General features: G+C 41.9%; 1 protein-coding gene across 1 annotated transcript in view; it reads left to right on the plus strand.

Annotated features, from left to right (window-relative positions):
* Positions 1–24,039, plus strand: part of RGS11 (regulator of G protein signaling 11) — a 786,758-nt gene that overhangs the window by 176,157 nt on the left and 586,562 nt on the right. The window contains exon 5 of the mRNA XM_075565212.1: positions 4,624–4,675. Coding sequence (XP_075421327.1) covers positions 4,624–4,675 — 52 coding nt within the window. The remainder of the gene's footprint in view (positions 1–4,623; positions 4,676–24,039) is intronic.

Here is a 24,039-nt window from a genome sequence, read left to right on the forward strand (position 1 = left end):
GCAGAAAATAGCCGTGTTAGTCCAGTTGCGATAGTGCAGAATAAATGAGTTCTTCAGTATTCGGTGATACCTTTTTTATTGGACTAACAATTTATGTCATAGGACAAGATTTTGAGAGTTCTCCTCCCTTCTTCAGGTCAAGCAATACTATTGTTGACCTGAAGAAGAGAGGAGAACTCTCGAAAGCTTGTCCTATGACATAAATTGTTAGTCCAATAAAAAAGGTATCACCGAATACTGAAGAACTCATTTATTCTGCACTATATATATATATATATATATATATATATATATATATATACATTATATATATATACACAGTATATACAGTATACACACGATGAACCAATATACAAATAAATGTAGAAGGGTTATCAAAAGCATACTGTCCTACAACCAAACACTTCTCATACAGACACTACATTAAAATCAATTTCCTTTAATAATCCTAACTGATCTCACAATCTATATCATCACAAACCAATGAAAAGCCAATGAAACACCTCACATTCCAATATAAATGATGCATAAAATCTATGCACCATATACATTCTGCAAATGAATCAACCAAGTAAACAAAAATCAGAAGCCAATACATTGCAAGTACATTCAGATATCAATTAACCCCTTAAACACCTTATCAGATAATAACCGCAAAGGTGATTAAGGGGTTAAGCCACACAGGCCCGATACCCACCCTTCACCCATGAATTTGTACAGTGGCTTCATCATGCAACTATATATATATATATATATATATATATATATATATATATATATATATATATATATACTGTATATATATATATACAGATATATACAGATATATATATATATATATATATATATATATATATATATATATATATATATATATATATATATATACCAGGCCCACGTTGACACAAGGAGACCACCTGGGGGCCATGGTGCTGGCGGGACCTACCAGCAGGCCTCCAGAACCTGTGTAAAAAGGGCTGCTGGTAAACTGTACATCTGTCCAGGTGCCCCGCCAGCCCACCGGGGACTCGCGTGGGGCTGCGTTATGAACCCTGTATGTAAAAGAATAAATCTTGTATTTATGGGGGGGCACAGTGGGTGGGTAATATATTTAATAAATATAATGCTGTTTATTGTGGGTAACTGTATTGTTTTCATTGTGGGTACTGGGGGTGGGGGGGGGGGGTTTCCCCAACGGTATGTGGGTAGGCCTCCCTTGTGGGTACTGGGTGGTTAGGCCTCACAGGGGGGGTTGATGTGGGAGGGTATGTAGGCATCCTGAGTGGTGGGTGAGGGTGGGTTAACCCCTTAATGACTGTAGCGGTTAATAACCGCTATGGTGATTAAGGGGTTAGGAGCATTACTTTGGATGTTTTAATTTTTGTGTATGTTTTGCAGAAGCGGAGGGGCCATGGCCAGGATGGGGGGGTAATGGTATGTGGGTAGGGGGTGAGGGTGGTTAGACCTCACAGTATGCACATCGGGTCCCCCCACCCCCTCCCCACATTTACATACACTGCACTCACAGCAATACAGGCAGAGAGATTTAACAGAAACATTAGGGGGGAGGGGGCTTTAAACAGATTACACTGAAGGCAGAGAGATTTAACAGAAACATTAGGTAGAGGGGGCTTTAAACAGATTACACTGAAGGCAGAGAGATTTAACAGAAACATTAGGGAGAGGGGGCTTTAAACAGATTACACTGAAGGCAGGGAGATACAGGGGATGTACTGTACTGTATGTTGTTTATTGCAATGCTTCAATGTGTGTATAATGTATAATGTTTTTTACAATTAGATAGATGTAATCCTTGGTATTGTAAGGTTTAGCTTTGGTTTTCAATTGTGTTTTCTGGTTGGTACTTACAGTATATATTGATTTTTGTTTATTGATTGGTTAAAATAGTTGACTTGTTTGGAAGTGTTTGTATTTACTGGTAGCTTGCAATGATATTGTTAACATTCATTTGCAGAATGTATATTGTGCATAGATTTTATGCATCATTTATACAATGTAAATGCAATGTACTGTATGGATTGGAATGTGAGGTTTTAGATTGTAAAATCAGTTAGGATTATTAAATGTACTATTATTATTATAATTGTCTGTATGGAGAAGTGTTATTTAATAACCATTCTACATTTATTTGTATATTGGTTCATCATGTGTGTGTATATACTGTGTGTGTATATACTGTGTGTGTATAGGGATTGTTATTATATATATACTGTATATATACAGTATATATATATATATATATATATATATATATATAAAAACAACATTACCATTCTCTCGTCCTGTAAAGAAAGACTGCACTCGGTTCTGTAATCATGAAAAATTTTATTGGGCATCTGAATAAAAAAGATAAGTCACCCAATCCGACGTTTCGGTCCTGGAATAGGACCTTTCTCAGAGGCTCCGGGGACCCCCTGCTCCCCGAGATACAGCCCCCTTTAGGGGGTGCCGGTATCCCTCTGCTCTGCTTGGTTTACAGGCCGCGATCACGTGATCGGGACCTTTAAATGAAGAGGGATACCGGTACCTCATAAAGGGGCCTGTGTCTTGGGGAGCAGGGGGTCCCCGGACCTGAAACCAACGCGGTTCAGCACCGGAGACCCCCTGCACAACTACACTATCAATAAAAATGTATTTTAAATAATTTTTAATGTGCCGATGTTTGCGCAGAGAAAGCAGCGGTTCTCTCTCTGTTGCAAACACATCTCGCCCCCGCCGGCCTATAGTATCATTGATGTGCATATACAGTACTGTATGTGTATGTTAGGGGTTATAGGGGTTGTTGTTATACAGTATATACAGTATATATACAGTATATACTGCATTACAATTCATGAATTTCTCGGCTTCAAAGACAACAGCTCGCAAACGCCCCCATGCGTTTTTACACGGCATTGCAGTATTGCAGCCAGCCGGAATAAAATGCTTAAATCACAGCCGCGGAAATAACGCTATATACCCCGGGAGAACATGACACAAAACCGCACATCACCGGGATACTCTGAAATTCGCGGAGCTAGCCAAGTAAGAATAAAGTTGGTCGCCAGTGTATGATAATATTGGGTGTGGGCCAGGAGGGAGGAGTTTGAGTGGATTGAGTGAGTAACATTTCCATGAGGCCACAAGAAAGAACAGAGTTGAGTTAATTAGCAGGTTCATTATCAGAGGTAGGTAACAGGGGGGGGTGGATGGGAGAAGCAATTGTATGCAGTCAAGCTGTTTTAATGTAGTGGTTATAAGTTCCTGGGTCAGTGTGCACAGTTCCTGATACTTGGCTAATTTGAATCCAGTGTTTACATGCCAGTGAGTCTCTGTCTTCACCTCCTACCTATTGCACTATGCACCTTTGCAGTACATATGCCTGAGACTCATCATCTTTGGTTGCTGTGAGTGTTAGCTCTTCACTCATAGTTTATGCACCTATTAAACTTATCCTACGATTTATAGAGGTGTATAATACTATATCACAGGACTAGGAGGCTGTTTACATATTCACCAATTTCATACAGTCTCACTGGCTAATTCATACTCACCATCTGACTTATAGCATCATATGCCACCTATATCCCACCTTCATTAGCAGGGTAATTGGGATAGCAAGCTATATTTATGTGTTGGCATAGATGCTCGATATCTTTGGTTTAATCTATTTTTAATTCACGTTACACCATTCTACGGTAATATATGTTTTAAGTAATCACTCATTAAAAGTGAATTTTTATATACATAGTGGTGTGCAGTTAAGTGAATTCTTTGAGTACCTCCTCCTCCTTTTTCTGATTCACTTTATCAGTTCACAGTTTGCACCCACTACACAATTGCCCAATTTATTTATTTCACCCAATTAGTATGGTTTTGTGATCACTCCCTACCCCTCCCCCTGTTGTTTTCAAGTGTTGGGAGAGGCTGCAGTAAATGAAGTGTACATGGGGGGGGGGGTAAAAGTGCAGGCTAACACTAACAAGCATGGTATAATAGTGTGGTCAGATAAGCTCACCGTTTGTTGCCTTGTGTACAGTAGATGAGTTTGCAGAAAGATCCAGTCTCCAGTCCACCTCTAGTCAAACTATAGTATAACTATACTGCACCGACACACTTTATTCGAGCAAATACCCAGTATGTACCTGGCAGATACCTGGAATGCGCCGCTCCTCACCGCTGACAAGCCCCTTTGCGTTTGCCTTCCCAGCCTGGGTTCATGCCTGGCTGACGGGCGGCTGATCTGTTAAATGATAATGATTAGGATTTAATAGGCTGCAATGCTTCGCGTGTCTACCAGATGGCATAAATTCATGAATTGTAATGCAGTATATATATATATACTGTGCAGTATTGCAGCCAGCGGGAATAAAATGCTTCAATCCCTGCCTGGAAAATACCTCAATGAACTCGGGCAGAAAACAGTCACAAACCTCAATACACCCGGGTATACCCGAATTCGTGGGACTAGCCGAGCTCGAATAAAGTGTGTCGCCAGTGTATATATATATTCACTTAAACATGTTCACTTTAAGATGCAACACTCTTAAGATGCTAATGCTACCCTACACACTGTCACTGCTATTTATCTGCATTGAAAATCTAATATTTTCTCTTTTTTAGACACCATATTTTTGGAATACAAATAAATGGCCTGCCACAGAGATGGATTATGGTAAGAGTCTAAATTTATCTATTACTTAATACCATGCATTATCTTCTTCATTGCTACTTTAATAAAGACTTCAGTTTTTTTACACTAATGTATATTTTGTGTACATAAATATACACAATTGTACATCATTGAATGGCTGTAAAGGATCATGTGATTGTGTAAACACACACTATGCAATAGTCTAAAGCTGCCGTTCTGGAAAATGTCACTTGAAAACCCATATTGAAGTCAATTGGGGGTTTGCAACCAAGATATGCCTTGAACCAAGAAAATGCCTGAAAGGATGTTACATAGAATTTACAACATTAGGTGAGCTACCTAACATTTTCACAGTGATTTTATCATCTGATAAAATATAATAACAAGAATATACATGGGAATGTATATTCAGTGCAATGTATTGAATATATATATATATCAGAAAATAGCCGTGTTAGTCCAGTTCGATAGTGAAGAATAAATGAGTTCTTCAGTATTAGGTGATACCTTTTTTTATTGGACTAACAATTTATGTCATAGGACAAGCTTTTGAGAGTTCTCCTCTCTTCTTCAGGTCTCAAAACTGATATACACAGGAATTTTTGGCTAAAACAGCATAGAGAGAGAAAACAAAACAGATATGTACTGTAGATAAGGTAGGGTATTAAAAGAGTTTGAAGCCAGGGGATGGTGACAAGGAAATGTGGGGAGGGATGCTTGGGGGGTGGGGGGGGAGAGAAAGCTTGGATAAGAATAGAGGCAAGCAGGATAATTACAAACAATTTTGATAGTGTGTGGAATGTTTAAAAGCACCCAAGAATGGAAAACATTTGAACTCAGAATGATAAGACTCTTTGACACCAAAACCAAAGGACTTAATGTAGACATGGGTTTTCTCACACCCTATCAAAGTTGTTTGTAATTATCCTGCTTGCCTCTATTCGTATCCATACTTTCTATTCCCTCCCCCTCCCCACCTTTCCTTGTCACCATCCCCTGGCTTCAAACACTTTTAACACCCTACCTTATCTACAGTACATCTGTTTTTCTTCTCTCTCTCTCTCTCTCTACACGTTTTAGCCATTGATTCCTGTGTATATCAATATTGCTTGACCTGAAGAAGAGAGGAGAACTCTCGAAAGCTTGTCCTATGACATACATTGTTAGTCCAATAAAAAAGGTATCACCTAATACTGAAGAACTCATTTATTCTGCACTATATATATATATATATATATATATATATATATATATATATATATATACAGTGTTCAACAAACCTATACATTTGCTCGCCCCGGGCGAGTGGATTTAACATCGTGGCGAGCTCCTATTGGCCCAAGCAGCACACGTTTAGTACTAGGTGGCGAGTAGATTTTTTTGTGTGGCGAGTAGATTTTTTGGGGATTTGTCGACCACTATATATATATGCACTATATATATATATATATATATATATATATATGCACTATATATATATATATATATATATATATATATATATATATATATATATATATATATATATATATATATATATATGCACTATAAATATATATATATATATATATATATATATATATATATATATATATATATATAGTGGTCGACAAATCACCAAAAAATCTACTCGCCACCTAGTACCAATCGTGTGCTGCTTGGGCCAATAGGAGCTCGCCACAATGTTAAATCCACTCGTCCGGGCGAGCAAATGTATAGGTTTGTCGAACACTGTATATATATATATATATATATATATATATATATATATATATATATATATATATATATATATATATATGCAAATACAACTGTATGATGATGGTGAAAGGTGGGGTTGCAGACCTGCCTAAGACATACAGATGAGCATACAGTTGTATTTGCATATTTGCTTTCCTGTGGAGGGTTTTTGTCACTTTTTTTACTCACCATAACTTAGCTCAGTATTATGGTATATATATATTATATTAGAAAGGACCGTAAGGTCCGAAACGTTGCTTCTTTTTTCTGTGATTACCCCCTGATGCCTGTGTTACATTAAATTGTATTTTTTGAATTTGTGAGTGCTCCAGATTCTTTGATATTGGGTATTTATCTATTATTTGTTGCCGGATGGTTATCCTGGCCGCACGGTGAGCACCACGACTGATCAGATAAGTTTTTTCCTTTTACTTTTTCCCTTTGAGTGCCCTGAACATTCTTGCTATTGTTATATATATATATATATATATATATATATATATATATATATATATATATACAGTGTTCGACAAATCACCCAAAAATCTACTCGCCCAACCATAAAATCTACTCGCCACCTAGTCCCACCCCCAACTCCGCCCCTAGTCCCGCCCCCAACTCCGCCCCTAGTCCCGCCCCCAACCCCGCTTTAAAATAAAATATATAAATAAAATACATTTAATAAATTCCTAGTCAGAACAACATTCATTTTTGACATAAATGTATTTATTGTATTACATTATGCTACAATTAGTCCTTGTTACGTGTGTGTGTGTGTGTGTGTGTGTGTGTGTGTGTGTGTGTGTGTGTGTGTGTGTGTGTGTGTGTGTGTGTGTGTGTGTGTGTGTGTGTGTGTGTGTGTGTGTGTGTGTGTGTGTGTGTGTCAATGTCGGATCTAGAAATAAAAGCCAGATGTGAATGACTAGTTTCCTGAAGTCTTTAACCTGTGTCTGGACGTCGGCGCTTCACAGAGAGAGACAGACAGAGAGAGACAGACAGACAGACACACACACACACACAGAGCGGCACACCAATTGAAACACATCCTGCATAAACGATATGGAGATACGCTCAACACAATCTAGCTGCAGCTGAGTATTACCCTCCTTACTGTTTGGGCATTATTTGTCCTTGCAGTGCTGCGCATTGTGGTGTTTTCAATATGCATAACTCTGTTTTCTAATATGTCTTTATTAGTTATATTTTTTGTTTGCTGCATCAGCTCTCATTGTTTTCATTTTTGGGAAATGCTGTTCAGGGTATAACTATTATTATTGTTATATTATTTTTCCCTGGGTGTTCCCCCTCTTTTTCCCCCCCCCCTGTTATTAATTTCTTTTCCTGGCTATATACTGGGTTATTGATTATATACTTTTTCCAACGCAATGATTTCATTTTTTTTAGGTATATATGTCAGTGGGAATATATTTTGTATTGCTTATTATGTTAGACTAAACTATTTTGTTGTCACTATTTAAATCTTATTTAGACACATTTTAGTCTTTCTTCTTTTTGTAATACTGATAGTATTTGATTAGTAGTCCTCTCTTTATATATTTTTGATACATCATATCTTCATAGGCTGTCTTTAGTACTTTTATGTTTTTAAGTTAGTGTGTCTTGCTGTTAAATTAATAAAATCTTGTTCATTTTTTCTGAATTGGCGGAGCATCTGTTTCTTTTAGGCAATCTTTATTTTATAGATTAGTTTAGGTGTAATTTAGAGTGCTACTAAGGGGAAGGGGATTGTCTTTGTCCTTTTCAATTGTGTGTCTTATATATATATATATATATATATATATATATATATATATATATATATATATATATATATATATATATATATATATATATATATATATACAGTCTGAAACATTGCTTCTGATTTTCTGTGATTACTCCCTGATATATATATATATATCAGGGAGTAATCACAGAAAATCAGAAGCAATGTTTCAGACCTTACGGTCCTTTCTAATTTCTTCGTGGGGGAGCTTGAGAAAGGACCGTAAGGTCCGAAACGTTGCATCTTTTTTCTGTGATTACCCACTGATGCCTGTGTTACTTCATTAAATTGCATTTTTTGAATTTGTGAGTGCTCCAGATTCTTTGATATTGGGTATATATATATATATACATATACATATACGTATACAGTGGTCGACAAATCACCCAAAAATCTACTCGGAAAAAAAATCTACTTTCCGCCCCCAGCCCCACACCCACCCCCAGCCCCATCCCTAATCCCGCCCCCAGCCCCGCTTTTTAAAAAAAAAAATGAATAAATCCCTAATAAGAAGAACATTCGTTTTGACATTAGTTTATTTATTGTATTGCATTATAATACACTTAGTCCTTGTTACTTGTGTGTGTGTGTATGTATGTATGTGTGTGTGTGTGTGTGTATATGTGTGTAAATGTCAGATTTAGAAAAAAAAGCCAGCTGTGAATGACTAGTTTCCTTAACCCCATAACTAGTGCCTGGACACCCCCGCTTCACAATATCTAAAGCAGCAATCCCGCCTGGGATCTTACCTGATCCGCAGTCCCTCAATGTCCAGGTACCCTCATTCCCGCAATGTTATACATTGGAGGGGAGGTGTTCCCTACCTGTCTTCTGGGTTAGGGGGGATTCCGATGTCTTCTGTGTGAAGCTCGAGAGTTAGATCTGTGTTGCAGGGTACATGCAACCACACGCGGGTTCTCTTGATAAGGCTTATTTATTGAGCCTTAAAACATACAGCACACAAAAACAAAATAGCTTCTCTTCAGCAGACAAAAACAAAATAGCTTCTCTTCAGCATAGAAAACAAGGTAGCTTCTCTTCAGCATGCAGGACACAGACAGTTATCACACATGTACTTTGAAAAACAGACCTTATAGCAGTAATCTCTTCAGTATTTCAGTACTGTCTCCTGACCAGCTAGCTTCCATGTGTGTACAGCCTGGGGGGTTTAAAACACATTGATTATGCAGCTGGGGTCAGACTAATTAAGCAGTCCTTCTCAACTGAAACTTAACCTCGTCACTGCTGCACTGCAAGCCTAAACATAGGTTTGCCAGGTATATGGCTGGTGACGTTCATTCACCCTGTCACATTCCTCCCCTGTTAGGGTGTGGCTGGGGCCACGCACGGCTGAAGCCCGATTATCCACCCCTTTTCTAGAAAAGAAGTCAGCATTTGCATTTTCTTTTCCAGGCCTGTGCTGAATCTCAAATGAGAAGGGTTGGAGGGCCATATACCACCTGGTCAATCTAGCTTTGGAGTCCATCATACACTTTAACCACTTTAATGGAGCATGGTCCGTCACAAGAGTAAAATGGACTCCTGCCAGGTAATGCCTCAAATCCTCAATTGCCCACTTTACTGTGAGGCACTCTATCTAAATCACTGAGTAGTTTTTTTCCCTCTGGAACAATTTCCTACTCAGAAAAAGGATCGGACGTTCCATTCCCTTAAACTGTTGTAACAACACTGCCCCAGCCCTATCTCTGATGCACAGGTTTGCACTACAAAAGGCCTGTTGAAGTCTGGGCTTCTAAGGATGGGACCCACTGACAGACACCTTGGTATGTCCTCAAAGGCTCTCTGACACTCCCTTGACCATACCACTTGTGTAGGGGCACACTTTTTTGTGAGGTCCATTAATGGGGCTGCAACTTCCGAGTAGTTGGGAAATGAACCGCCGATAGTACCCTGCTAAACCCAGCAGAGAGCATACCTGCGTTTTTGTTTGGGGGCTCGGAACTTCTTTCAGGGCAACTACCTTGTCGGCTAGTGGCCTTACTTTTTCACCTCCCACTGCATACCCTAAGTATTTGGTGGGAGGGGGGGTGACAGATGGCCCGATGGGAGGGAGGGGGGGGGCGTCAGATGGCCCTGCAGGGGCCTGAGGCAGACAGGCGTGGAAGGGCTGGCTGCCGGAAGGGGGAGGAGTGGAAGCGCTGAGGAGGGAGGCCACTGCTCAGAGAGCCGGAGGCGGAGTAATCTCCCCCAACAACATGAACCCGCCTCCGGCTTTTTTTTTTTTTTCCAGCGCGAGCGCGGGAAAAGCAGCAGCGCGAGCGCGGGATATTTAAAAAACACATGTGTGCTGCTTGGGCCAATATTTACTCACCCGGGGGTTAAATCCACCCGCCCCGGGCGAGTAAATGTATATAATTGTCGAACACTGTATATATATATATATATATATATAGAACACACAGAAGGAAAAGTTGCTCAACACCTAGTATATAAGGTTAACTCAAGCCCTTTAAATAGAACTAACTATAAGGGTGAAATAAAATATATACCCCAAATAAAGTCAGTATATAGATTAAATGGGACCTGATGGTGCAAAGGGATAGTGAAAACTATATAAGACACACAATTGAAAAAGACAAAGACAATCCCCTTAGTAGCACTCTAAATTACACCTAAACTAATCTATAAAATAAAGATTGCCTAAAAGAAACAGATGCTCCGCCAATTCAGAAAAAATGAACAAGATTTTATTAATTTAACAGCAAGACACACTAACTTAAAAGCATAAAAGTACTAAAGACAGCCTATGAAGATATGATGTATCAAAAATATATAAAGAGAGGACTACTAATCAAATACTATCAGTATTACAAAAAGAAGAAAGACTAAAATGTGTCTAAATAAGATTTAAATAGTGACAACAAAATAGTTTAGTCTAACATAATAAGCAATACAAAATATATTCCCACTGACATATATACCTAAAAAAAATGAAATCATTGCGTTGGAAAAAGTATATAATCAATAACCCAGTATATAGCCAGGAAAAGAAATTAATAACAGGGGGGGGGAAAAAAGAGGGGGAACACCCAGGGAAAAATAATATAACAATAATAATAGTTATACCCTGAACAGCATTTCCCAAAAATGAAAACAATGAGAGCTGATGCAGCAAACAAAAAATATAACTAATAAAGACATATTAGCAAACAGAGTTATGCATATTGAAAACACCACAATGCGCAGCACTGCAAGGACAAATAATGCCCAAACAGTAAGGAGGGTAATACTCAGCTGCAGCTAGATTGTGGTGAGCGTATATCCATATCGTTTATGCAGGATGTGTTTCCAAAGTCTGCTTATAACACTTCCACTCCAGGAAGAAGCCCACCGACGGGTGAAACACGTACAGTGTTTACTTTACCACAGCCTTAATGTAATCTTTATTCTGAGGGACTTACGATGGATCTGATGCAGCATTTTGGAATTTATTCTCTGTTCCTGTTATAAGCAGACTTTGGAAACACATCCCGCAATGATTTAATTTTTTTTAGGTATATATGTCAGTGGGAATATATTTTGTATTGCTTATTATGTTAGACTAAACTATTTTGTTGTCACTATTTAAATCTTATTTAGACACATTTTAGTCTTTCTTCTTTTTGTAATACTGATAGTATTTGATTAGTAGTCCTCTCTTTATATATTTTTGATACATCATATCTTCATAGGCTGTCTTTAGTACTTTTATGTTTTTAAGTTAGTGTGTCTTGCTGTTAAATTAATAAAATCTTGTTAATTTTTTCTGAATTGGCGGAGCATCTGTTTCTTTTAGGCAATCTTTATTTTATAGATTAGTTTAGGTGTAATTTAGAGTGCTACTAAGGGGAAGGGGATTGTCTTTGTCCTTTTCAATTGTGTGTCTTATATATATATATATATATATATATATATATATATATATATATATATATATATACAGTCTGAAACATTGCTTCTGATTTTCTGTGATTACTCCCTGATATATATATATATATATCAGGGAGTAATCACAGAAAATCAGAAGCAATGTTTCAGACCTTACGGTCCTTTCTAATTTCTTCGTGGGGGAGCTTGAGAAAGGACCGTAAGGTCCGAAACGTTGCATCTTTTTTCTGTGATTACCCACTGATGCCTGTGTTACTTCATTAAATTGCATTTTTTGAATTTGTGAGTGCTCCAGATTCTTTGATATTGGGTATAGATATATATATATATATATATATATATATATATATATATATATATATATATATATATATATATATATATATATATATATATACACATATATATATATATATATATATATATATATATATATATACATATACATATACGTATACAGTGGTCGACAAATCACCCAAAAATCTACTCGGAAAAAAAATCTACTTTCCGCCCCCAGCCCCACACCCACCCCCAGCCCCATCCCTAATCCCGCCCCCAGCCCCGCTTTTTAAAAAAATAAATGAATAAATCCCTAATAAGAAGAACATTCGTTTTGACATTAGTTTATTTATTGTATTGCATTATAATACACCTAGTCCTTGTTACTTGTGTGTGTGTGTATGTGTGTATGTGTGTGTGTGTGTATATGTGTGTAAATGTCAGATTTAGAAAAAAAAGCCAGCTGTGAATGACTAGTTTCCTTAACCCCATAACTAGTGCCTGGACACCCCCGCTTCACAATATCTAAAGCAGCAATCCCGCCTGGGATCTTACCTGATCCGCAGTCCCTCAATGTCCAGGTACCCTCATTCCCGCAATGTTATACATTGGAGGGGAGGTGTTCCCTACCTGTCTTCTGGGTTAGGGGGGATTCCGATGTCTTCTGTGTGAAGCTCGAGAGTTAGATCTGTGTTGCAGGGTACATGCAACCACACGCGGGTTCTCTTGATAAGGCTTATTTATTGAGCCTTAAAACATACAGCACACAAAAACAAAATAGCTTCTCTTCAGCAGACAAAAACAAAATAGCTTCTCTTCAGCATAGAAAACAAGGTAGCTTCTCTTCAGCATGCAGGACACAGACAGTTATCACACATGTACTTTGAAAAACAGACCTTATAGCAGTAATCTCTTCAGTATTTCAGTACTGTCTCCTGACCAGCTAGCTTCCATGTGTGTACAGCCTGGGGGGTTTAAAACACATTGATTATGCAGCTGGGGTCAGACTAATTAAGCAGTCCTTCTCAACTGAAACTTAACCTCGTCAATGCTGCACTGCAAGCCTAAACATAGGTTTGCCAGGTATATGGCTGGTGACGTTCATTCACCCTGTCACATTCCTCCCCTGTTAGGGTGTGGCTGGGGCCACGCACGGCTGAAGCCCGATTATCCACCCCTTTTCTAGAAAAGAAGTCAGCATTTGCATTTTCTTTTCCAGGCCTGTGCTGAATCTCAAATGAGAAGGGTTGGAGGGCCATATACCACCTGGTCAATCTAGCTTTGGAGTCCATCATACACTTTAACCACTTTAATGGAGCATGGTCCGTCACAAGAGTAAAATGGACTCCTGCCAGGTAATGCCTCAAATCCTCAATTGCCCACTTTACTGTGAGGCACTCTATCTAAATCACTGAGTAGTTTTTTTCCCTCTGGAACAATTTCCTACTCAGAAAAAGGATCGGACGTTCCATTCCCTTAAACTGTTGTAACAACACTGCCCCAGCCCTATCTCTGATGCACAGGTTTGCACTACAAAAGGCCTGTTGAAGTCTGGGCTTCTAAGGATGGGACCCACTGACAGACACCTTGGTATGTCCTCAAAGGCTCTCTGACACTCCCTTGACCATACCACTTGTGTAGGGGCACACTTTTTTGTGAGGTCCATTAATGGGGCTGCAACTTCCGAGTAGTTGGGAAATGAACCGCCGATAGTACCCTGCTAAACCCAGCAGAGAGCATACCTGCGTTTTTGTTTGGGGGGTCGGAACTTCTTTCAGGGCAACTACCTTGTCGGCTAGTGGCCTTACTTTTTCACCTCCCACTGCATACCCTAAGTATTTGGTTTCCGCCTTACCTAAGGCACATTTCTTAGGGTTGGCTATGAGCCCTGCCTCTCTTAGACATTTGAGGACCGCTTTCAGCCTATTTAGGTGGGCCCGCCAGTGTTTACTATAAATGACAATGTCATCTAGGTAGGCTGCGGCATAAGCCCTATGGGGTCTCAGCACTTTATCCATGAGTCTCTGAAATGTGGCTGGGGCACCATGCAGTCCAAATGGCATTGTCACAAACTGGTATAAACCCATGGGAGTGGAAAAGGCTGTTTTGCATTTAGAATTTTCCTCTAAATGTATTTGCCAGGTATGGGTATCCTTTTGTTAAGTCCAGCGTGGATATATATTTCGCGTTACCAAGAGTGTCAATAAACTCGTCCACCCTTGGCATTGGATATGCATCAAACTTGGATACCGCATTGACCTTTCGGAGGTCCACACAAAATCTTAACTTCCCATCAGGTTTAGGGACCATGTAGGCGGACACTCACAAGGGAGACTGATTATAGTGAAATTAAATAAGCCTTTTTTTTATTTCAAATTTTTTATTAGGCAGTTACAATATTTCACAACATTATAGGTACATTTGATATAACAGCCTAATCCAGGTTTTTACTTTTCAACTGGGGGGGGGGGGAGGGTAAGGAGATAGACCCTGACCCTTCGGGGGCTGTCGTGGTGACGTGAGTATGGAAACAGAAATGGGGTTAGAAGGAGATAGAAAGTGAGAGAGGGGGAAGGAGTGGGAGGGGGAGGGGGCATTGCTCCCCTTCTCTTTGGCTTCCCTTTTTAGGGCCTTAGTTCTATTTGTTGTGTCCCTCTATTTCTATAGGGGGTTTCGGCGCAGGAGCGCCATTTGAGTTATCCAGGGGTCCCAAATGTTATTAAAAGAAGTGGTGGATCTTTTCAAAAAGGCGGATAATCTCTCCATATCTATCACCTCTTGCACTCTTTTTATCACTGTTTGCTTGGAGGGGGAGACACCTTCTTCCAGACGGCTGCCACCGCACATCTAGCCGCAGTGAGAATGAAGGAGACTAATTTGCCTGTTGGTCGGTCCAGCGTATATCTAAGGGCCTGGCCAACAGATAGGTCAGCGGGTCAATGGGTATTTTGAGGTCCGTGACCTCTTCAATTAGTTTTTAAATGGTTTCCCAGTATCTTTGAATTTCCGGGCATGACCACCAGATGTGGGCCATGTCCCCCTTTTGACCACAGCCTCTCCAGCATAAATCGGAAGCCTGGGGGTAGATTTGATTTATTGTAACTGGTGTAAGATACCAGCTAAATAGTATTTTATATATATTTTCTTTGATTGTGGTACATATGGAAGTTCCTGAGGCATTTCCCCAAATACTTTCCCAATCCTCTGGGTCTATAACTGTATCCAATTCTGCTGCCCAATGCAGCATATAATCGTGCGTGGGGGCTCCGGGTGCCTTCTCCAGTTCTGCACAAATTTGCGTTATAAGACCTCTCTGGTGGCCTGTCTCTCTGCAGAGCCGTTCGAATCCAGTGAGAGGGGGAAATTCCAACGTTGGGGATAATGTTTGAATAAAGTGCCGAATTTGTAGGTATTTGAAAACGTTTAATCCTACCATTTCATATTTAGTTTGTAGTCTTTAATAACTCAGGAACTCCCCGAAGCTCAGGAGGTCGGCAACCACTTTGATATCTTTTGTTTTGAATTGATCGAATTGTCTGGGCTCATATCCAGGTGGGAATTTCGGATTTTCGTGAATTGGTGTAAATTGGGATTGAGGTGTTGTGAGCTTAAATTTGTATTTGCATTTTGACCAGGTCTCCCATGTGTGTCTCACAGGACCTAATTTGAGTTTGCTGTTCTGCATGTCTTCCTTACTCAGGGACCAAAGGCAGGCCGGCAGTGAGGGCGTCCCGGCATAGTGCGTTTCTATCTCTAGCCAGCAGTTTTGATTTGGGTTAGCGTTCCAGACCACTAACTGTCGCAGTTGTGCGGCTTGGTAGTATCTTGTGATGTCTGGGACTCTCATTCCTCCCCTCCTCCTTGCGGCCAAAAGAACCGTTCTGGGGACTTTGGGTTTCTTCCCTTGCCAAATGAATTGGAAGATTAGCTTTTGGATGTTTTTTAATTCCGAGCCGGGGATGTGGATCGGGAGAGTCTGAAAGTAATATAGCAATCTAGCGAGTATGTTCATTTTAACTGAGATCATTCTCCCGATCCAAGATATCTGGTATCCCTCCCATTTATTTAGATCTTGTTTGATTTTTTGGAACAGGGCCGGATAGTTATGTTGATATAATGATTGGTAGGTCCTCGATATCTTGACTCCCAAATATTTGATAGTGAAGGAATAGAGAGAGAACCCTGTATAGCACTCAGGTTCACGCTCTGATGGTAGATGAGTGATTTAAAACATAAACTTTATTAATAGCATATAAAATAGTGGATGTTGGAACAACGTGCTGGAGGTAGGTTGATCCTGAGTAATAGTAGCCGTGTTGGCTCCGGATCAGATAATATCTTATATACCAGATATAAGTGTGGCTGCAGCAGGGGCCCCCTACTATTCTCCCAAATATTTGATACAGGAGTAGCTCCATCGATAGTTAAAGTTTAGTTTGAGGAGTTTCACCTCCGGCTCTGGCAGGCTTAGATTCAGGGCTTCTGATTTATCATTATTAATCTTATATCCTGAGTTTTTCCAAAATCTCTGAGTTCTTTTTGGAGGTTGGGTAGGGACATTTGGGGTTTGGAGAGAGTTAAGATGACATCGTCTGCGAATAGGGATATTTTGTGCTGCCTGTGGCCAATTTCTACTGTATTCCTTGGATGTCTATATTGAGTCGAATTGCCGATGCCAGTGGCTCTATGGTAAGTGCAAAGAGGAGAGGAGATAGGGGGCATCCCAGTCGAGTTCCATTTGTAATCTCGAATCTCTGGTTATTGCCCCCCGGTAATTTTACTGTAGCTGACGGGTTTTGGTAGAGTCTACGGACCCCTTCTAAGTATGCGTCTTTGAAGCCAAATTTGCGCATAGTATGGTCCAAAAATTGCCAGTTTATTTTATCGAACGCCTTCTCTGCATCTAAGCTTAAAAGAATTGCTTTGGTCCCTGTGAGGTGTACATGGTCAATAATGTTGATTATCTTCCGAGTGTTGTCTGAGGCTTGCCTGCCCGCGACAAATCCTACTTGATCAATATTAATTAGTCTCGGTAAGATGGGGTTCAATTTGTTTGCAAGTATTTTACTGTATAATTTGAGATCACTGTTGAGGAGGGAGATTGGACGATAGCTTCCACATTGCATCGGGTCTCTGCCATCCTTGTGTATGATAGCTAGGTTGGCTAGAGACATTGAGGGGGGAATTTGGTTCCCTTCCATAAAGTAGTTGAATGTTTTTAAAAGATGCGTGGATAGTGTGGGCAAGAATTTCTTGTAGTAGACATTTGTGAAACTGTCAGGGCCAGGAGACTTAGTTATTTTTAGTGATTTGACCGCCTTTTCCAGTTCCTCTTTTGTAATCTCAGCATTGAGGACCGTGTTTTCCTCCTCTGTTAATACAGGGAGTTGACATTTGTCTAGGTATTGTGTTATGAGCTCTGTTGCTATAGGTTCAGGTCGGCCGTTTTTAGATCTTAGGTTATAGAGCTCAGTATAATATTTTGTAAATTCCGCTACTATTTTGCTGTCACTGTATTGTATCTCCCCAGACCTACTCTTGATCGCTGTTATTTGTGATCTTTTTTGTACCCCTCTCAATTTACTGGCCAAGAGTCTATCGGCCTTGTTACCCTTGTCATAATATTGTTGATTGGTCCATTTGAGGGCCTTTTCAACATCCTCCAGCTGAGCTTGCCTAAGTTTTGTTCTGGCCATTAGCAATGTTTTGTATATCTTTTTTGAAGGGTTATCCTTATGGGTTTTTCTACTGTTTTGATAATATCTGTGAGTTCTTTGATTATTGCTTGGCGGGCTTTTTTCCTGTGGGATGCGATGGAAATAAATTTCCCTCTGATAGTTGCCTTATGGGCTTCCCATAGGATTGCTGGAGAGGAGACTGTCCCTGCGTTGAAAAAGAAATAGTCCTTAAGTGAGGTTCTAATTTCCCTTTCTACTTCAGGGTGATTAAGAAGTGAATCATTTAGTCTCCAGGAGTAATTCGTTGTTTTCCCAAAGGGTATTGATAGTGTCAGGGTGATCTGGGCGTGATCGGACCAGGTGATTGAGCCAATGTCTGATTCAATGGCTGCCGCCATCACATTTTTGGTGGTTAGAAAATAGTCTATTCGAGAGTAGGTCTGGTGAGGTGCTGAGTAAAAGGTGTAGTCTCTCTGACCCTGATGTTGGGTTCTCCAAACATCCACCAGTGAGAACTCGCTCATGATTCCCCTAAACCTTTCCCCCTTGATCTGGGAGTGGGCTGTGCGGGGAGGACCAATTGTGGTTGATCTGTCTTCGGTGGGATTTAGGACCATGTTTAGGTCCCCTCCCACTATCATCGATGACAGATATCCCGGGTCAATGCCCTCGAAAACAGTTTGTAGAAATTCTGTTTGGTTCTCGTTTGGGGCGTATACATTGATCAGGGCAATTGCCGAGCCCACTAGGGAGCCATATACCACCAGAAATCTACCCTCCGGATCCACTGTTGTTTTGACATGATTAAATGGGGTGCCTTGTCTGATTAGGATAGCCACACCCCTCTTTTTACTACTGAATGATGCAAAGAAGCATGCTGGGAACGTTTTTTTGAATAAATTTGGGGGTCCTGTGATGTGAAGTGGGTCTCCTGTAGGAATATGATGTCTCCCCCCGATTTTTTCATATCCTGGAGGGCTAACCTCCGCTTTCTATTGTGTTGTAGTCCTTTAATGTTTAACGAACGAATTTTAATTGGGGCTACTGACATCATTACGATGTTTGTTTTTTGTGGTTCGGGGTCTCGGGATCTCCCCTTTCCCATTAGGAGAGATCTTACCTTTAGTTTTTGGGGGGTCGCTGTGTCTTGGTTTATTTGTTTTTTGGGAGGGGGATGTGAGCTACTTTTGGGGGAGAATATGGCCTACTAAGGAGGGGGGAGAGGTGGGAGGAGTGGGGGGAGGGGGATAAAGATCTGCAGGGACAGGGTCAACAGATAGAGAAGAGAAAGGATTAGGGCCTTCCTGGGCCTTAACATGGTGTTGCCAGGTCTAGGGTAGACCGGCATTTGGGCAGATCTGCCCTGTAGGGGTGAGACCGGCGCCAATGGCCGGTGCGCAACAGGAGGGGTCCAGAACCTCTGTTGTCAATGTATTGCGCCTTTCCCCTCCCTGCCCCTCCGTCTCAGCATCTACACCTGTCCGAGGTTGCTGGTGCGGTGGCAGGGGGGGGGAGGGGAGGTGGGATAGGGGCGGGGGGGTGTGTGGGGAGGGGGGGTGGGAGGGAGGGGGGATGGGAGGGGGGTACATATTAAAAAACCTTTTTCACATTTGCAAACAACTCTGGATTCTGAAATAACATGCATTTTTGGTTGTAGTTAAGGATCTGCCTATTAACATGAAGGGTTTCAGAGTCTAATTAACCTTTCAACTTCATTTTTTACAACCATCTACAACAGTTAACACTTCTATTTCCGCAGCGGGACACATTAAACCATTTTATTTTGTTCCCTGTTTCACCTGGGATGGGTATTTTACAAGGGAGATCCATTAGAGATTGACTACGTGGGTTGATCCCCTCGGATCTTCATATCTCCAGTTCAGCTCCCACTGTTGGTCCTCCTGGATCCAGATCTAAACCTGCATTTTGCCCCGGGAGGTTTGTTGGTGTTGGGAAAGGAGGGGTGAGGGGGTGAGGGGGAGGGGGGGAGGGAGGGGGGGAGGTAGGTGGAGGGTAAGTGAGAGGGGAGGGCGGGGGGGGGAAGTGGCGGGGGGTAGTTGGGAGCGGAAAGGGGGGAGGGGGTGTGAGGCCAACCTGGGTCGGGGGTGGATGAGGGGAGGTGGGATAGGGGTGGGAGTAATTGGGAGGAGACTTAGTGGTCCTTATTTTGTTTTTGAGAGTTATATGGGATAAGCGGTCTGCTGCAGCCTTTATAACGGACACTTCAGGTAAAATACAACAGTATCATCAGCATTGTACATTATGTGATCCCTTTAACGGACATAGTTTCCTACGAAGAGGGGGGGGGGACGGGGTATGTGGGAAACGTGAGTACCCAAAGGTAGTCAGCTTTGTTCATATTTGTTATGCGTGTTATGGCAGATCTGAGATCTGGGGCCCCTTCGGGTCTGATCCGACCATAGGTGGACAGGCAGGTAGTAGACTCGGCCTGGGACCCCACAGTACTGATAAAAAGGTGGTACAGAGTGCTTCGTCGTTTTGCAGGCCCACAGTCTCGCGCTGAGCGCGTTTGTCCTTTAGTGTCTGGGGACTAGTCTTACGGGGCGCTGTACTCACGGTTAAGATGAGGAGATTGTCCGCGATCTCCGCCTTTCGGTCACGTACCTCGGGAAGTGTTTACACCGCGGCTTTTGCTCCTATTCCTCCCCGGGAGTTTTTCCCCCGCGGATGGCGGAGGAAGGAGACAGGGAGGGGGAGGAAAGATAACACAAGGGGGCAGGCCACAGCTCTCCTTCAGCCGCTCTCCTCTCTCGCATGACAGAGGGGTTGCTTCCTCCTCCTTCCGATCCCCTCTACGGACCGGCTTCAGGTAGCTGTTTCTGGGCCTCGGGAAAAACCTGGGTGTGATGGCGGCCATCTTTGTTCCGCGTTCCTTCGGGTGCCGATCTAGGAATGGTGGGGGCCATCTGCAGTCGACTGTGGGGCTTGCCTCTGGGGTTCTTGCTTCCGTGGGTTCACTGTAGTCCTGGTTTCCGCTGGATTTTTCTGGATTCATGGGGCGTCCGCTGTCAACATAGCAGGGATCGACAGCGTTGCTGGGAGAAACTGTCAACTGGGATCGAAGTAATGTAGGTAAGTTTTGGCATCTTTATTTTCGTGCTTGTTGTTGCTTTTGTCCAGCTAGCCGTTGTGATGCCCTGACCGTTGGTTCTTCAGCGTCCCGGTTGTGGGCCCCGGATGTGTCCGAATCCTATGCTGGAGGGGGGTCAAGGCCTACAGCTTTGGCCAGGCGGGTCATATCTGTGGGGTGCCTTATTGTGTGGAATTTTCCGTTTCGGTTTACGATTAATTTGAAAGGGAAGCCCCATTTATATTTTATGCCTTGTTCCCTCATCAGTTTAGTTAATGGCTAAAGTTCCCGCCGTTTGTCGACAGTAAGCTTTGATAGGTCATTGTAGACCTGGAGATGGTCGTCTCGGAATGTGATGGGTTCCTTCGCCCTGCTGTCCCTCATGATTTTGTCTTTGACCGTATATCGGTGGAGGCGCGCTATGACGTCCTTTGTTTTATTCGGGTCATCTGAGCGCGGTCCCAGGGTGCGGTGGGCCCTGTCCATCTCCAGGTCTTTTACCTCGAGGTCGTCGCACAGTGATATGAAGAGATCAGTGAGGTATGCCTGCAGCTGGCCGGGGAGAACAGATTCAGGGATGCCTCTTAACCTGATATTCTGTCTTCTATCACGATTTTCGTGATCTTCTAGTGTGTCCTTCAGGTTACTAATCTCCATTCCCAACCTGAATATCTCCTCCTCTGCGACTGTTTGTGCCTGGTGTGTTTCCCCCATCTTGACTTCCAGGGCGGTCGTGCGTTCCGTTAGGCCATTAATGTCCTGGCGTAGCTCTGCTACTACTGCTCGCAGGTCACTCTGGATAGAGACGTGCAGGTCATCCAGCATACCCTTCATCATTTCCTGCATATATGCTCGGGTGAGGGTCGTCTCTGGGTTATGGGTGTCTTCTCCCCGGTCGCACTCCGGGACCTGCGGCCTTGCACCTCGTGCGCTCGTGGAGCCGACGCCATCTTGAGATTTGCCGGCCGCCTCAGCGTTTTTTTGTGAGGGGGAGAATAATTTCGTCACCCCTTTTGCAGGTTGTGATTTTTGTTTAGCTGCCATGCCTGCTTGTTCGGGCAGCTGTAGTTAGTATTTTGGGGTCTGGGGGTTGGGGGGAAAGGCGCTTTTAGTCTTGTTTAGCTAGTAGGGTCTGCGGAGCTACTGTCTCACACAGCCATTCCTGTTGGCGTCCTGGACACGCCCCCTAAATAAGCCTTTTATTGCGCCTTTTCCTTAACATCAGGAAACCATCCAAACAAGGGGTAAACAAAGCTTCTATTCACTTGGGAATATTTCTAGTGAAATACTATGCAGTTCACAACTCCCTTAGATAAGCATGTCTTCCAGCCCCAAACATATAGCATGAAATGTACAGATATAAAAAGTCTTATAAATAAAAGTCTTATCTGTTCATTGTGGTTTGGAGGGAAAATCTTCTCTGTCCCTGGTTGCTACCTTTTCTTCAGGGTTTGTCAGCATTCAGGTTTAGAAGTTTCCCTTGTGTCTTGAAAGCAGCTCTGCTGTTTCTTCTGGCAGGGCTCAAGACAAGTGTCTCCAAGTTCAGCTCAGGTGTGAGCTAAGGAGTCTCACTTCCAATCTCAAAAGACAGGCTTTTCTAAGCCATCTAATCAGGCAGGTGGTGTTTGTTAATTGACTACCAGCAGTTAACCACCACACTGCTAGATTAGAGGTACATTACCTGAACAGGGATAACTCCCCTGTTACATACCTCCCCTGTTTGTGGGAAGCTTGGGCTTGCCACGGCCAAAGACCATCCTTTCACTCTCATTCTAGATATCTCTGTGACTTGAATGAGAGTGGATGGAGGAAGAGTACACTCAGTCCTGCTTGGATTGGAGCCCTTTCTCCAGTTTATTCGTGTCTCCTCCTGAAGGTGCTTGAGATCAGCACTCCGCAGTCGCTCGAGGAGGACTTTTTCTAAGTATAGTCTTTTTGCTACGTGCGCAGTCATGAGATTTCCCTCGTGTCGGGTGCTCGTCGTATTGTAGGCATACTGTATGGCAGCAGTTGCAGATCGTTTAAAGAACACAAGGGGAGATGGGGGAGCACAGTTTGAGGAAAGATGGATTTGGGATATATTCTCTCTCGCTAAAATTCAATGGGGCGCTTGCTCCTATATTGAACCCTCTGAGATAAATAGGCAACCCCTTGGATAGGGAGTTAGCGTGAAGGGGTAAGTTTGTCTATAATTGATAAGTAAAGTCAATAAAAGAATGACTTACACGGCCTTGTGTAAGTTGGTTCCCATCAAGGTTTCTTTAATTGTCGTGTCTTGCTTCTGAGGGATGTTGTTCCTTTCTCCTTTTCTTGACTTTTCTTCTTGCTGCGTCCTTGGTGCTTGTCGTTTAGATGGATGGATTCGTCGCAGTGGTTCTCCTCTCATATAGGTATAAACATAAATGGAAAGGCAGTTAGATACATATAGATATAGATCAGCTGCAGTACACTGGTGGGTGGTACAACAGTATCTTAGGGACTAAACAAATGATAATTAGATGATAATTATCCACTCACACGGCCTAATGTGAGTGATATCCTATATCCGTGTCTTTCAAGCACCTGCGTCCATACAGGTCTTCAGTGAAATGTACAAACACCCACAGGTGTTCCCATGTGTGACAATGGTAAAGGGTAAATAAATAAATATATATAACAAGATACTCACACGGCCTAGTGTGAGCGCACACTCATAGAGGTATCTTTGAGGTGGAAAACTCCTGGGGGCTAGATCTGATTACAGATAAACTATAGGACACTAAGCATAGAGGTAATAATCTTTATTGGGCAAACACTAATGACAAATGAATGAGTTAAAACAGAAAAATACTTTATGGTTAAAACCAAGGAGCAGCTACTGCTTCTCGGGGGGTGATGAACTAGCAGCTAGGGGAGTCACAAGATGGTAGGTGGGCAAAAAACT

The sequence above is a fragment of the Ascaphus truei genome, chromosome 11 (assembly GCF_040206685.1).
Source record: "Ascaphus truei isolate aAscTru1 chromosome 11, aAscTru1.hap1, whole genome shotgun sequence".
Lineage (NCBI taxonomy): Eukaryota > Metazoa > Chordata > Amphibia > Anura > Ascaphidae > Ascaphus > Ascaphus truei.